General features: G+C 42.6%; 1 protein-coding gene across 3 annotated transcripts in view; it reads left to right on the top strand.

Annotated features, from left to right (window-relative positions):
• MYO5B (myosin VB) overlaps positions 1 to 15,112 on the top strand; it is a 340,666-nt gene that overhangs the window by 154,030 nt on the left and 171,524 nt on the right. For 2 of the 3 annotated variants that reach the window (XM_018039563.1, XM_018039562.1), the window contains exons 3-4: positions 4,212 to 4,383; positions 9,693 to 9,837. In XM_018039563.1, coding sequence (XP_017895052.1) covers positions 4,212 to 4,383; positions 9,693 to 9,837 — 317 coding nt within the window. Of the gene's footprint in view, positions 1 to 4,211; positions 4,384 to 9,692; positions 9,838 to 15,112 lie in introns of those variants that run through there. The other variant, XM_018039564.1, reaches the window with a different exon arrangement.

Genomic DNA, 15,112 nt, shown 5'->3' with positions numbered 1-15,112 from the left:
AAGATTGCCAGGAGAAATATCAATTACCTCAGATATGCAGATGACACCACCCTTATGGTAGAAAGTGAAGAGGAACTAAAAAGCCTCTTGATGAAAGTGAAAGAGGAGAGTGAAACAGTTGGTTTAAAGCTCAACATTCAGAAAATGAGGATCATGGCATCTGGTCCCATCACTTCATGGGAACTAGATGGGGAAACAGTGGAAACAGTGTCAGACTTTTATTTTTGGGGGCTCCAAAATCACTGCAGATGGTGATTGCAGCCATGAAATTAAAAGATGCTTACTCCTTGGAAGGAAAGTTACAACCAATCTAGACAGCATATTCAAAAGCAGGGACATTACTTTGCCAACAAAGGTCTGTCTAGTCAAGGCTATGGTTTTTCCAGTGGTCATGTATGGATGTGAGAGTTGGACTGTGAAGAAAGCTGAGTGCCGAAGAATTGATGATTTTGAACTTTGGTGTTGAAGAAGACTCTTGAGAGTCCCTTGGACTGCCAGGAGATCCAACCAGTCCATTCTTGGGAAGGTTTGATGCTAAAGCTGAAACTCCAATACTTTGGCCATCTTATGCGAAGAGTTGACTCATTGGAAAAGACTCTGATGCTGGGAGGGATTTGTGGCAGGAGGAGAAGGGGTCGACAGGGGATGAGATGGCTGGATGGCATCACCAACTCAATGGACATGAGTCTGAGCAAGCTCCCAGTGTTGGTGATGGACAGGGAGGCCTGGCGTGCTGCAGTCCATGGGGTCGCAAAGAATAGGACATGACCGAGTGACTGAACTGAACTGAACTAGGTTGGTCATAGAGTGACTGAAACACGAACAACAACACAGTTCTGTAAAGCAATTATCCTTCAATTAAAAAATAAACTTCTAGGTTCAATGCAGGATACAGGATGCTTGGGGCTGGTGTACTGGGATGACCCAGAGGGATGGTACGGGGAGGAGATGGGAGGGGGGTTCAGGATGGGAAACACATGTACACCCGTGGCGGGTTCATGTTGATGTATGGCAAAACCAATACAATATTGTAAAATAATTATCCTTCAATTAAATAAATAAATTTAAATTAAAAAATAAAAAGATCTGAAGCAAAAAAAAAAACAAATTTTTTAAAAAATCCAATAACAAGAAACTGTCCAAAGAAAACCTAACACAGATAACCATTGTTATTTTGTGAGGATATTATTCCAGCTAGACTTCGTTATTTACTCAGTCGTGTCCAACTCTTTGCAGCCCCATGGACTGTAGCCCGCCAGACTCCTCTGTCCGTGGGATTCCCTAGGCAAGAATACTGGAGTGGGTTGCCATTTTCTTCTCCAGATAGACTTTAATATATAGTTTAAAATCAGTGGAATCCTATTACAGATTTCATTCGATAACGTGCCTTTTGTTAGATGTAGCAGAATGCTCTGGCAGCTGCCTGACTGTAAATATAGGTCTGTGTTGTGCTTTACTTTCATATTTATAGCTTTGGGAGTTGATATCTTTGATCATTTATAAGATTGTCTCCTGGTGGCAAGGAAGAATATTTATGAAAAATTCTGATAAAGTGTTGCCAGCTGCCCTCCAGAAAGGTTAAATCAGTCTGAACCCTTTTGTCCACACCCTTCCTGGTTGGGGTCCTGTCAGTTTTTATACCTTTGCTTAGTTGATGGATAATGGCTGTAAATAATCTTTTATTTCCCTCTCTCTCATTAATGGTGAAAAGCTGAATAGTTTTTAACATATTATCCATTAGTAATTCTTCGTGACTTGTATTCTGTGCACAATTTTCTGTTGGAGTATTGGTTTTCTTTTTAACTTCTATCTCTTCGATTATTAAGAATGTCGGTTCCTTCAATAATGCAGAATAACTGTCCCCTTCTCTCAATTTTCGATGCACATGGTGTGTTTTTAAAGCACTTCCCAGGTGATGCTAGTGGTAGAGAACCTGCCCACCAGTGCAAGAGCCATAGCAGATGTGGGTTGGGTCCCTGGTTGGGAAGATCCCCTGGAGGCGGGCATGGCAGCCCTCTCCAGGATTCTTGCTGGGAGAACCCCATGGACAGAGGAACCTGGTGGGCTATGGTCCATAGGTTTGCAGAGAGTGGGATATGACTGAAGCGACTTAGCCTAGCCTATGGTGTGTTTTATGATGGTTTTAAAGTTTTAGATTGTAGTCAAATTAATGAATAGTTTCCTTCATTGTTCTGGCTTTTGTATTATCCTTCAAAGGTATTTTCTTTCAAAGCATTTGTGAAGATTTACCCACATTTTCTTATTGGTTTTATGTTTCTTTTTGATTTTAATTTTTATTTTTTTCCCATCTAACATCTATTTAATATGGGGAAGAATGGAACCTTGACTCATTTTTTTTCCTAAACGGCTACAAGTTTACCTCCTACTACTGAAAAATCCCTTTTATCCATTTATTTGCTATTTTAATGTTATGAATAAATTTTACCCATACGTGCTTGCATTTATTTCTGGATCTGGTGTTATGTTTCATTTATCTGCTTCTTTTAACACCATTAGTACTTTAATTTAAGCCAATATCATAGTAGGTTTAATAATGTACCTTAGTATCTGGTAGTTGCAATGGCAATCCACTCCAGTACTCTTGCCTGGAAAATCCCATGGACGGAGGAGCCTGGTGGGCTGCAGTCCATGGGATCGCTAAGAGTCAGACACAACTGAGCGACTTCACTTTCACTTTTCACTTTCATGCATCGGAGAAGGAAATGGCAACCCACTCCAGTACTCTTGCCTGGAGAATCCCAGGGACGGGGGAGCCTGGTGGGCTGCCATCTGTGGGGTCGCACAGAGTCGGACACGACTAACCGACTTAGCAGCAGCAGCAGCAGCAGCAGTACAAGTCTCAAAGTAGGACAGGAGAGAGCACTGATATTCATATTCTTTTAGAAATTAACTCTTATCCCAGTAATTGAGGCTATGTCTATAGACTTTCCTGAAAGAGTTATAAAGACTAGTGGTTCTTAACATGTGATTCATAGACCACCTGTATCAGAATTACATGGGGAGTTTTAACAATTGATATTCCTGAACCCCACCCAAGAGCTCCTGAAAATAAGCCGTGTTGAGAAAACTCTTTTTACAAGGTCTCAGATTATTTTTAAGAAAACCATAAGAAACTTAACACTCTGATAAAACACGGTAAGCAGCAGCCAAGTTCCTCCTGTTTAAATGTTAAAGAACACTTCCTTTTATTAATTACATCTTTGTATTGATTACATGTGTACATGTAACCAGTTGAACATCCTGTCCCTAAACGTATTTTGAATTTTTATGTACCAAGTGCTGTGTATAGGCTTCCCTCATAGCTCAGTTGGTAAAGAATCTGCCTTCGATTCAGGAGACTCCAGTTCGATCCCTGGGTCAGAAAGATGCCCTGGAGAAGGAAATGGCAACCCACTCCAGTATTCTTGCCTGGAGAATCCCATGGACAGAGGAGCCTGGCGGGCTACAGTCCATAGGGTCACAAAGAGTCAGACATGCTTGACCGACTGAGCACACACAGTATTGTGTATGCTAAGAGTACAAGGATGGCACCTTGCATTTGAGATTTGACCTTCAGATGTGTAATCACACATGCCTAATCACACACACACCCCACACACACACACACCCACATCCCCCCCCCCACACACACCCATCAAAGTCTTATTATACTTTAGATCAAAGTTTAGTTACTGCCCTAAAATAGCTTGCAGTTAGGTTGGGGAAAAAACATGTGAACAACTCGAATGAAATTCATGGAGAGCACTTGGCTAGCTGTAAGATAATAAACAAAGAGAATGAGCTGGATGATGGGAGAAAGGGTAAAGAAGCACCAGCATTAAATGGGGCAGACCAAAGCAGCTTTCCTGCATAGGAGAAAGACCAGCACTCCTATTGCAATGGAATTGAAGCCTCAGTAAGCATTCCTGCATGGAGAAGCAGAAGAACACCTTATTGAATCTACCTGTGCTTCCTGAATTTCTCACGCCATCCACTTGATATACTGGGATTATGTTTTCTGCAAATTTTCTACCTAGACTGGTCTCTTATAGCAACACAGGTATTTTTGTTCAACTTGCTTGCTTTAAAACATTTATCTTCATTTGTGGTCATGATGGGGTAGTGGGCCTAGCCGACAAGGCCGAGCATTGAATACAGGCGAGAAGGTTCATCACTGTGCCTTTTTGTGTCTGTCGCTTGCCTTTCCTTAGGTTCAGGAGTACCCCGTCGATGTCCAAAACAACCAACTGCCCTTCCTGCGGAATCCAGATATCCTGGTGGGAGAAAATGACCTAACTGCCCTTAGCTATCTCCATGAGCCTGCAGTTTTGCATAATTTAAAGGTCCGCTTCCTCGAGTCCAACCATATCTACACTTACTGTGGTAAGTAGGGGGTATCTGTTGGCTGTGTGTGTTTGAAAGTGGTTCCAATCTGTAGACTTTACGTGTTAAACTCCAATGGTTAAGAATCCTACTTTCAGTCTCACTTATATTAATAAGTACCTCTCACTTGAAAGTTTGCAGTCAGTGAACGTGGCTTAGTTAGGCTGCCGTACATCTCTTTGGAAGGATTGGTGTTAAAGCTCAACCAGGGAAGAAGTGGGCCACACCGTGTGGCTTGCTGGCTCAGGCGCAGCCCTGGAGTCAGTAGGAAGGCAGTGAATCCATCCCAGGGTCCTGGCTCAGGCCTCTGCTGAGTGCGCTGCTGCAAGTGTATGGCAGGCTTGGATCTTTTTTTTTAACTTTTTATTTTATATCAGAGTGTAGATGATTAACAGTGTTGTATTAGTTTCAGGTATACAACAGAATGATACAGTTATACATATAAACTGTGAAAGTCATTCGGTCGCGTCTGCCTCTTTGCCACCCCATGAACTGTAGAGTCCATGGAGTCCTTGAGGCCAGAATACTGGAGTGGGTTGCTGTTCCCTTCTCCAGGGGATCTTCCCAACCCAGGGATCGAGCCCAGGTCTCCTGCATTGCAGGAAGATTCTTTACCAGCTGAGCCACCAGGGAAGCCCCAGTTATATCAGTTATATGAATGTGAAGTTGCTCAGTCGTGTCCGACTTTTTGGGACCCCATGGACTGTAACCCACCAAGCTCCTTCGTCCATGGGATTTTCAGGCAAGAATACTGGAGCGCGTTGCCATTTCCTTCTCCAGGGGATCTTCCTGACCCAGGGATTGAACCCAGATCTCCCACATTGCAGGCAGATGCTTTACTATCTGAGCCACCAGGGAAGCCCCAATTATATCAGTTATACATATACCTGTATCTATTCTTTTCAATTTCTTTTCCCATTTAGTTTGTTATATAATATTGAACAGAATTACCTGTGCTATATATACAGTAGGTCCTTGTTGGTTATCCATTTTGATTATAGTGTGTGTATATGTTGATCCCAAACTCCCTAACTACCTACACTAGCCTTACCCCCTGGTAACCTTAAGTTTGTTCTCTATTTCACCAACAAGTTCATTTGAATACTTTTTTCCAGATTCTGTTCATAAGCAATATCATATTTGTCTTTGTCTGACCTACTTCACTTACTATGACAATTTCTAGGTCCATCCATGTTGCTGCAAATATCATTATTTCATTCTTTTTAATGGCTGCATAATATTCCATCATAACACGAATATTCCATTGTTTAATGTACCATAGTTTATCCATTCACCTATTGGAGACCATGTTAGTTACTTCTGAGTTTGGCAATTATGAATATAACTGTTACAAACATCCATGTACAAGTTTTTGTGTGAATGTTTTCTATTTCTTTGGATAAATACCAATGAGTATGATTATTTGATTATATGATAAGATTATGTTTAGTTTTATAAGAAACTTCCAAAGTGGCTGTGCCCTTTTGCATTGCCACCAGTGGTGAAATAAGAGTTTGCTTTGCTCCTTATCCTCGCCACATTTGGTGTTATCAGTGTACCGGATTTTGGCTATGCTAATAGGGGTGTGGTATTATCTTGCTGGTGTCTTAACTGGCATTTCCCCAATGACTTAGGTGTGGAGCATCTTCTTTCCCTGCTTGTTTCCCATCTCTGTATCTTCTTTGGTGAGGTGTGTGTTTAGGTCTTTTGCCCATTTTTTAATCAGATGGTTCATTTCCTTATTGTTAGATTTTACGAGTTCTTTGTATATTTAGAATTCCCTGGACTGTATAGTCCGTGGGGTCGCAGAGTAGGACAGGACTGAGTGACTTTCACTTTCACTTTTTTCACTTGTATGTTTTGGGTAGCAGTCCTCTATCAGATGTGTCTATAGTTTATCCTCTCATCCTCTTGACTGGGCTTCTTCTCAAACAACCAAAGGGAGCACAGTGGCAGAGCTCTCCTGTCTTGGCAGCGACTCTTCCCATTCCTGCCTTCTCTTCCCCAAAGGACTGGAAACGTTCACGTTTTTTATACGTGTCCATGGTTCCCTTGAGATCCAGAATGTTCTTTATGTGAAAGAAAAAAGCATGCATTTGTCTAATCTTCAGCATTGAATTTTTTTTTAACTCTTTTCACATTCTCAAATATCAGTTTACCTTGTCCTTCTATAAAAGATCTGAAGGGTTAAAGGACTTGATAGCTCTTCATTCCACGTGTATTTATTGAGTCCATCTTTGCATTGTGTCCTTTTGGGAACACAGGATGGAAAAAGTAGAGAGATGAAAGATAATACATGGTATAATATGATGTGAGATAATAAAAAAAATAGCTGACACTCAGTGCTTACTATGCAAGATGCTGGTCTGAATTGCTCTCTATGAATCATTTTACCCTCAGGATAACCAGGGGAATGCAATTATCATCCCCATTTTGCAGTCCATGAAGCTAAGACACTCGGAAGTTAAGGAATTGGCAAAGTCACACACAATAATTGAGCCAAGATTTGACATTAAGATGTGCAGTCATATTTCCCATTCACAAGTTGTTTGTATTTTAGTTAAGACATCCCATATACAAATGAGAAATTTAACAGTCCCTTTTAAAGATTTTAGTTTTGAGATTTTTTTTTAAGCCTAACACCTCTTGGCAGGGTTCAGTATCATCTTTTTCTGATCCTATAGCACTTTAAAATCACTGCAGATGGTGACTGCAGCCATGAAATTAAAAGACGCTTACTCCTTGGAGAAAAAGTTATGACCAACCTAGATAGCATATTCAAAAGCAAAGACATTACTTTGCTGACTAAGGTCCGTCTAGTCAAGGCTATGGTTTTTCCTGTGGTCATGTATGGATGTGAGAGTTGGACTGTGAAGAAGGCTGAGCGCCGAAGAATTGATGCTTTTGAACTGTGGTGTTGGAGAAGACTCTTGAGAGTCCCTTGGACTGCAAGGAGACCCAACCAGTCCATTCTGAAGGAGATCAGCCCTGGGATTTCTTTGGAAGGAATGATGCTAAAGCTGGAGCTCCAGTACTTTGGCCACCTCATGCGAAGAGTTGACTCATTGGAAAAGACTCTGATGCTGGGAGGGATTGGGGGCAGGAGGAGAAGGGGACGACAGAGGGTGAGATGGCTGGATGGCATCACGGACTCGATGGACGTGAGTCTGAGTGAACTCCGGGAGATGGTGATGGACAGGGAGGCCTGGCGTGCTGCGATTCATGGGGTCACAAAGAGTCGGACACGAATGAGCGACTGAACTGAACTGAACTGATAGCAGTTAGTGCGTGTCTATTTTATGAATTCAGTTTGTTGAGCGTTTGTGTGTCTGCATGTGTCTGTGTGTATACCCACGCATCTGTGCTTATTCCATGCTCCAGGGTGTTTGAAGAGAGGCCTGACCTGTCCTTCTTTCCTCCATTAGAGCCTAGCAGAGTGCTTGATAAACACAGATACATCTTGTTTTAGTTGAGTGATTGGTTAAGACTCATCCTGTTCATCTTCTTTTCTTTAGTTTTCATGTAGGTGAACAGGGACCTTTAAAACTCATGTCAATATACTGCCCAAGACAATCTACAACCCCTATCAAATTACTAATGGCATTTTTCACAGAACTAGAACAAAAAATCTTAAAATTTGTATGAAGTCACAAAAGACCCAGAATAGCCAAGGCAATCTTAAGAAAGAAAAATGGAGCTGGAGGAATCAGTCTTTCTGATTTCAGACTATACTACAAAGCTTCAGTCTTCAAAACAGTATGGAACTAGCACAAAAATAGAAATATAGATCAATGGAATAGGACAGAAAGCCCACAAATAAACTCATGCACCTATGGTCAGTTAATCTATGACAAAGGAGACAAGACTACACAATATGGAAAAGTAGTCTCTTCAACAAGGAGTGCCGGAAAAACTGGGAAAGCTACATGTAAAAAAGTAAAAATTAAATTATTCTTTAACACCACACTCACAAAAATAAGCTTAAAATGGATTAAAGACCTAAATGTGAGACCAGACATAAAACTCCTAGAGGAAAACATAGGCAGAACACTCTCAGATGTAAATCACAGCAATATCTTTTTCAATTCATCTCCCAGAATAATGGAAATAAAAACAGAAATAAACAAATGGGACCTACTTAAACTGAAAAAGCTTTTGCATACCAAAGGAAACAGTAAACAAAACAAAAGACAACCCAAAGATTAGGAGAAAATATTTGCCAGTGATGTGACTGACAGGGATTAGTGTCTAAAATTTACAAACAGTTTTTGTTGCTTACCAGCATCAAAACAAACAACCCAATCAACAAATGAAAAGACCTAAATAGACTTTTCTCTAAAGAAGACATACAGATGGCCAAGAAGCACATGAAAAGATGTTCAACAGTGCTAATTATTAGAGAAATGCAAATCAAAACTGTGATGAGATACCACCTCACACCAGCCGGAATGGCGATCATGACAAAAACCCCAAACGATAGATGCTGGAGAGGGTGTGGAGAGAAGGAAACTCTCCTACACTGTCGGTGGGAACATAAATTGGCACAGCCGCTATGGAGAATAGATGGAGGTTCTTTTAAAGGAACTAAAAACAGAGCTACCGTATAACCCTGCAATCCCACTCCTGGGCTTATATCCAGAGGAAAATATGATTGGAAAGGATACATGCATCCCAGTGTCCTTTGCAGCACTGTTTACAGTTTTTACGACGTGGAAGCAACCTAAATGTCCATCAACAGAGGAAGGAATAAAGAAGAGGTGGTAAGTATATACAATGAAATATTACTCATCCATTTAAAAGAATGAAGTAATGCCATTTGCAGCGACACGAACGGACCTAGAGATGGTCATACTGAGTGAAGAAAGTCAGAGGAGGAGAAATAGCGTATGACATCCCTTATATGTGGAGTCTGAAAAGAAATGATACAAATGAACTTTCAAACCAGAAAGGACTCACAGACTTAGAGAATGAACTTATGGCTGTCAGGATGAAGGATGCAGGGAAGGGATATTTAGGGAATTTGGGATCAACATGTGCACACTGCTGTGTCTTAAATGGATAACCAACAAGGACCTACTGAATAGCACATGGAACTTCGCTCAATGTTATGTGGCAGCCTGGTTGGGAGGGGAAGTTGGGGGAGAATGAACACACATATATGCATGGCTGAGTCCCTTTGCAGTTCACATGAAACTATCACAACATTGTTAATCAGCTATACTCTGATACAAAATGAAAAGTTTTTAAAGCAAAGCTCATGTCAGGAGGCTGTCATGCTATCAGAATCTGACCACACCGTCTATTCACAGGTATTGTGCTTGTTGCCATTAATCCTTATGATCAGTTGCCAATCTACGGTCAAGATGTCATCTACGCCTACAGTGGCCAGAACATGGGGGATATGGACCCCCACATCTTTGCTGTGGCAGAGGAAGCCTACAAGCAGATGGCCAGGTAAGAATAACCTTAGCCCAGAAGTCCTCCTGGGTCGTCAGAGGGTGGAAAGGGGAGTGTCCGCCTTCTTGGGCTGCTTTTTCTCAGTGGTGATTCTGGGTTTGAAGTGTTTTGGAAACCAAATCAACCTCAGGTTCTTTTCTTAACCACATTTCCTCAAGTCTTCATCGTATCCTTATGAACCTGAGCCTAGGCTTGGAGAGCAGTGACTCTTAGACGCTGATGAGCAGCACAGTTAATGCCTTGTGTCTTGTCTCTCCTTGACTTCCTTTTGGCCGTCTCGCCTCTTCTCCAGGTGTGATGAATCCATTTTATACCATCACCATTCATTTTACAGATCTCACTGAAGGCTCTGTTTTGAAAGAACCAAGACTCTGACAACTTCTTAAAATGCCAGGCATTTGGGGCAAAAATAGAAGCTTCAAATTAGCAGTCATGCGTAGTGGTTTCAGATTTTTAGCCTGAAAGTGGTGTTCTGTTTAGGCACTTAAGCGGATCTCATTTTGCTCTTCTTTTTCTAACTCAGAGAGATAGGTACAGGTTTGTTTCATCAGAAAGTAGGCTAGGTGAGCGTATTAGTCAGGGTTTGTGAGTGTGTGTGTGTGTAAAGAGAGAGGTTTTTATTTTAAGAAATTGGCTCGTGTAGCTGTTGGTGGTTGGCATGTCCAAAATCTGCAGGATTAGTCTGGCAGATTGGAGATCCAGGGAAAAGATGATACACGATTTTGAGTCTGAAGGCAGTCTACTGGCAGAATTCCCTTTGGTGGGGATGTCAGAGTTTTTTCTCTTATGACCTTGAACTGATTGGATGAGGCCTACCCACATTATGAAGAGTGATCTACTTTTCTCAATGTCTACTGATGTAAATGTTAATTTCATCTCAAAAGAAAAAACAAAAACAAAACACCTTTATAGCAGTATCCAGACTAGTGTTTGGCCAAATGTCTGGAAACTGTGGCCTAGCCAAGCTGAGACAAACTTTACCACCACGCTGCTGTTCTTGAACCGTCAAGGTATAGCATAGGGAAAGATTGTTTTACCAACGTTTTGGTGGAAATGCATTTTCCAGCTAACAGGAAAATGCTGGATCCTTTCAGCTCAGCTTTTCTTGTCCCCTCTAGAGAACATCTTACAGAGCTAGCAGGAAAAGCAGGAGTGCTTTGTGGGGAGCAGGGCTGCGTAGAGAGGAGCAGGCGAGAATCCCATTTAAGATGGTCTGTGCTGCTGTGGATGTCAGAGTACAGTTTTCAGTCCAGTGAAAGTTTCCATGAGGAAAAGCTGTTCTGTAAGCTTCCTTCCTAGTTTATAATGTGGATCGGTACGTAAGAGATCCGCTTCCTCATAGAAACACAATGACCATATTCAGTATAAGCAATGATCAGAGAACAAAACAATATAATAAGTAGAATGATCTACAGCTGTTTCATTTCTGGAGCTAAAATGGTCATGACCTTTGACCCCTCTAATGTCATAGAAAGACCACATACTCTGTTCTGGGCATGAGCAGGAGTCACTTCGCTTGGTAAGCCGTCGAGGCACACTCTGCAGACTGAAGTGTGGCTCAGGGTCATGTCACGTGTGGGAAAGAGTGAGGGGTGGTGTGACGCAGCGCGTGGCCCCACTCAAGTGTGTGCACAATGGAGGGGACCTGGGGTCTGGACAGGCTTCGGTGTCTTGGGAGAAGCACTTAGGCCGAGTGCTCATTTGCTTCACGTGAAGAAGACTATCCTCACTCGTTACAGATGGTTTCCTGTGCTTCTAAAGTGGAAGGTGACTGTGGCCTGGTTCTGACAAGTCCCACCATGCTATAGGTTCCGCCAGCTCCCTGAGACTTGTCCTCTCGTGGATGTCCTTGATACTGGTTTTCATCCCATTTTGCCCTCCTAGCTAGTTGCACTTAGATGTATCAGAAGTTGGTTTTTCTTTTTTAATTTTTAATTGGAGGATGATTACATGGTTTCTGCCATACAGCTTTTCTTTATCAGACTTCTTGAGGTTCCCCTACAGCTTTGAGAACCCTCTGGCCTCCAGCTTATAGATCCTCTTGACTGAATGCCTCCATTCTTCTGTCTGCGCTGAAGCTGTCTACACGGTTATTCTATTCTCAGGTTATTTCACTTGTTTGGGTCCTTGTTCATGCCCATTAGTGGGAAGGGACAGGGGTGGGCATCCAAGGTGGTGGTGATACGATCTTGCTGAGGGGAGTGCATTTGATGATTAAGGGGTTTGGATGTTAAAGTTGGACAAAAAATTGCTTCATTAAGGGTTTTCTTTAAGGTCTTAAGCTTTATAATCGTTCTAGCCACCGAGTCCCAGGGTGTAGAAAATAATGCTGAAATTCTTGTGCAATTTTTGCTCATGAACGTGTATAAGAAGTATAAGGCCAGCACACGTGGCTCAGGGGAGAGAGCTATTTTTGAATAAGTTCTGTTGTCAGCAGCTCAGGGTTTCTGCTATTGATTCGAGGGGCATATTAGAAGCCCCAGCAGAATCTGCAGGGAAAGAGGGAGACTCACTGCTCTGATGCAGGGATGGTTTTTGCTGTATTTTTGTTCTGGGCCTTCACTGTCAACTTTGAATACTAAACGCTCGTTTTACAATTCGTCTGCCAACTGTGTGGCGTGCTTCCTGACTCATCAGTAAGTTGCTGAAGTGATTGTTATGTGGATCAAGTCACCGTGGTCTAACACAGTGTGCTTTGAATCTGAGCCTCCACAACAGCTGGGTGATTAAGGGTACAAGAAGCTAACATTAACAACTCCCAGCCTGCGGTGGCAGTGACTCAGTTGGCCTTGGACTCAGCAATTCTTTCTCATGATTCACTGTGGACTGGATTTTCTTTCTTGACGTGGCTCACTCTGGGTCTCTCCAACTCGCGATGTTTTGAGCATATGAGGGAAGTCTGTCAAAGCTCGAAGGGATAAATCCAGACCTTCGTCCCCATCCCGAGAGAGTTCCTGCAGAGTCTTGTGCTGAAAAGGATGAGGAGACACAATAATAAGATGATTGGTTCACCGTCCCTGTCCTTGTTGACCTCAGACCAGGCTTGAGAGTACAAGGAGACTCCCAGTGAGTAAAAAGGCGCAAGTAGCATGAAACATCAAACTCGTGCATTCTGCCTTCTGTGTAAGAACCTGTAGCTCCCCGTGAGAAGTGGGCTGACCATTACTTTATTTCTGCTCCTCCCTTGTTCATAACCCCAAATGCCCTTTCTCTCACTTTTGCCTCCCCTGATTCTAGCCTCAGCTCCTGGATTAAATCATATCAGCAAACCTTTGTAAAGTATCAGTGATTTGACAGGCTCCTTCCTAAGTGGAAACTAAGAAATGTGAGACCTCTCCCACTTCTTGAGCTGCCCACAGTCTTTTTGGAGAGAGAGGACACAGTAGACCAAAAAGCCTGTAACTGCAGGAAGCGTAAACCGAAGTCACGCTCAGGGTCGTTTGAATTGAGTTTAGGGATGATCGTCACATCTGGTCCAAGAAACTGTAGCCTTGAAGCTGGGTCTTGATGAATTGGTCGGATATGTAGGGTGAGATGCAGACCTGTAGGTGGGTGGAATAGAGTGATCGTTCCCCCGACAGTGCAGCATCAAAAAGCACAAAACTATAAAACCAGAGCACATAGTCATAAAGCCGTAGCCACGTGCGCTTCACACCCCTTAGGACGTTTGTAGTCGAAGGCTTCCCAGGTGTTGGCAAGGATGTGGAGACGTTAGAATCCTGATACACGGCTAGTGGGAATGTAAGATGGTGCAGCTGCTTTGCAAAATAGTCTGGCAGTTCTTCAAAAGTTTGACAGTGTTATCACATGACTCAGCCATTCTGTTCTTAGATATGAAAACACATTCTAAGAGAAATGAAAACATATTCACACAGAAACTTACCCAGAGACATTCATATTTAATAGAATGTTCCCATAGAATTGTTCACAGTAGCCTAAAGGTAGAAGGAAAAAAACCTAAAAAATCCATCAACCCACCAATCGGTAAATAAACTATGGTTATATCCATACAGTGGAATATGGCACATAGAAAGATATGGTACTCGGTGCCACAGGGATGAACCTTGAAAACGTGCTCAGTGAAAGAAGCCAGACATGAAAGAACAGAGTGTGTGAGTCCACTTATATGACGTGTCCAGAATGGACAAAATAGAGAAAGAGAGGTGGATTAGTGTTTGCCCAGACCTGGAGGTTTGAGGGGGAATGGGAAGTGATTGCTGATCAGTATTTTTTTTGGTTTTGTTTTTAGTGGTGGTGGGGGCTGGTGATGAAAATATTCTGTAATTGATTGCGTGGATGGATGCACAGCTCTGCAAATGCGCTGAAACCCATTGAATTGTGTACTTTAAATGGGTGAATGTGTGTTCTGTGAATTATATCTCAAAAAAGCTATTATTCACAAAAGGCATGGTCAGGGGACAGTGCCCAGGAAAGCTTAGCCTATGTGATAAGTTGGTCTGGGGTTGGTGTGGACTAGACAGTTAGAGGCAGGGTGACCGGACTGGGGAGGAACCTGAAAGCTGGGGTGAACTTTGGCAGAAAAGTGTGTTCTGCTAACAGAGGGTACAGAGATGGTCAGTTGAGTTTAGGAAACCCTGGATTAAAAGTGAAACATCTGCCTTCAAGGCAGGGGCTTTCAGAGCAGCTATGTTGATGTGCTTTCTGAGTCTCCAAGATGGAGATGCTTTTTGCTGGGTTTGCAAATCATATTTAGACACAAAACTGTTTTCAAAGATTATCTCAAGGACTCTTTGGGAAATGCTGGCTTCAAGCAATGGAGACATTCTAGAGCTTGTTAGATAAAGAGATAATATGATACCAGGAATATTCAAAGAGCGATGTTTCTCTTATGAGCCCTATTTCAAAATCTCTTCCTTCTCTCCCTGTTCTGATACCATTTCCAAGGTTGAGAACTCCTGCTTGTGAGGAGCTTAGATTCTTGCAGAAATGCCTTGCTTATTTAAATGACTTCTGTGTAATGAACGGCAGTAGATGGTGAAGCTGGAATTCAGACCCAGTCTGTGTGCCCCGAAGCCCTTTGTACCAGTGGAGAAGCGGTACTCCCTCCATCAGCGGGGCCTGCGACTGGCCCCGGGTAGTCTTCCCAGAGCAGAGCAGGCTGTGGTCCTCGGGGCCACGAGGGCTGAGGGACAGACCTTTTCCCTCGCGGTTTCGAGCGAGATGAGAGTCTCGGTGTATTTTCTAGCTCTGCTAGTGGGGCCGGGCCCTCTTACTCTGCTGCCCAGGTCTGATCCTTTTCTTGAGGTTTTGT

The sequence above is a fragment of the Capra hircus genome, chromosome 24, assembly GCF_001704415.2.
Source record: "Capra hircus breed San Clemente chromosome 24, ASM170441v1, whole genome shotgun sequence".
Lineage (NCBI taxonomy): Eukaryota > Metazoa > Chordata > Mammalia > Artiodactyla > Bovidae > Capra > Capra hircus.
Note: the sequence above shows the minus strand (reverse complement) of the source record. Positions and strands in the feature narration are given on the sequence as shown.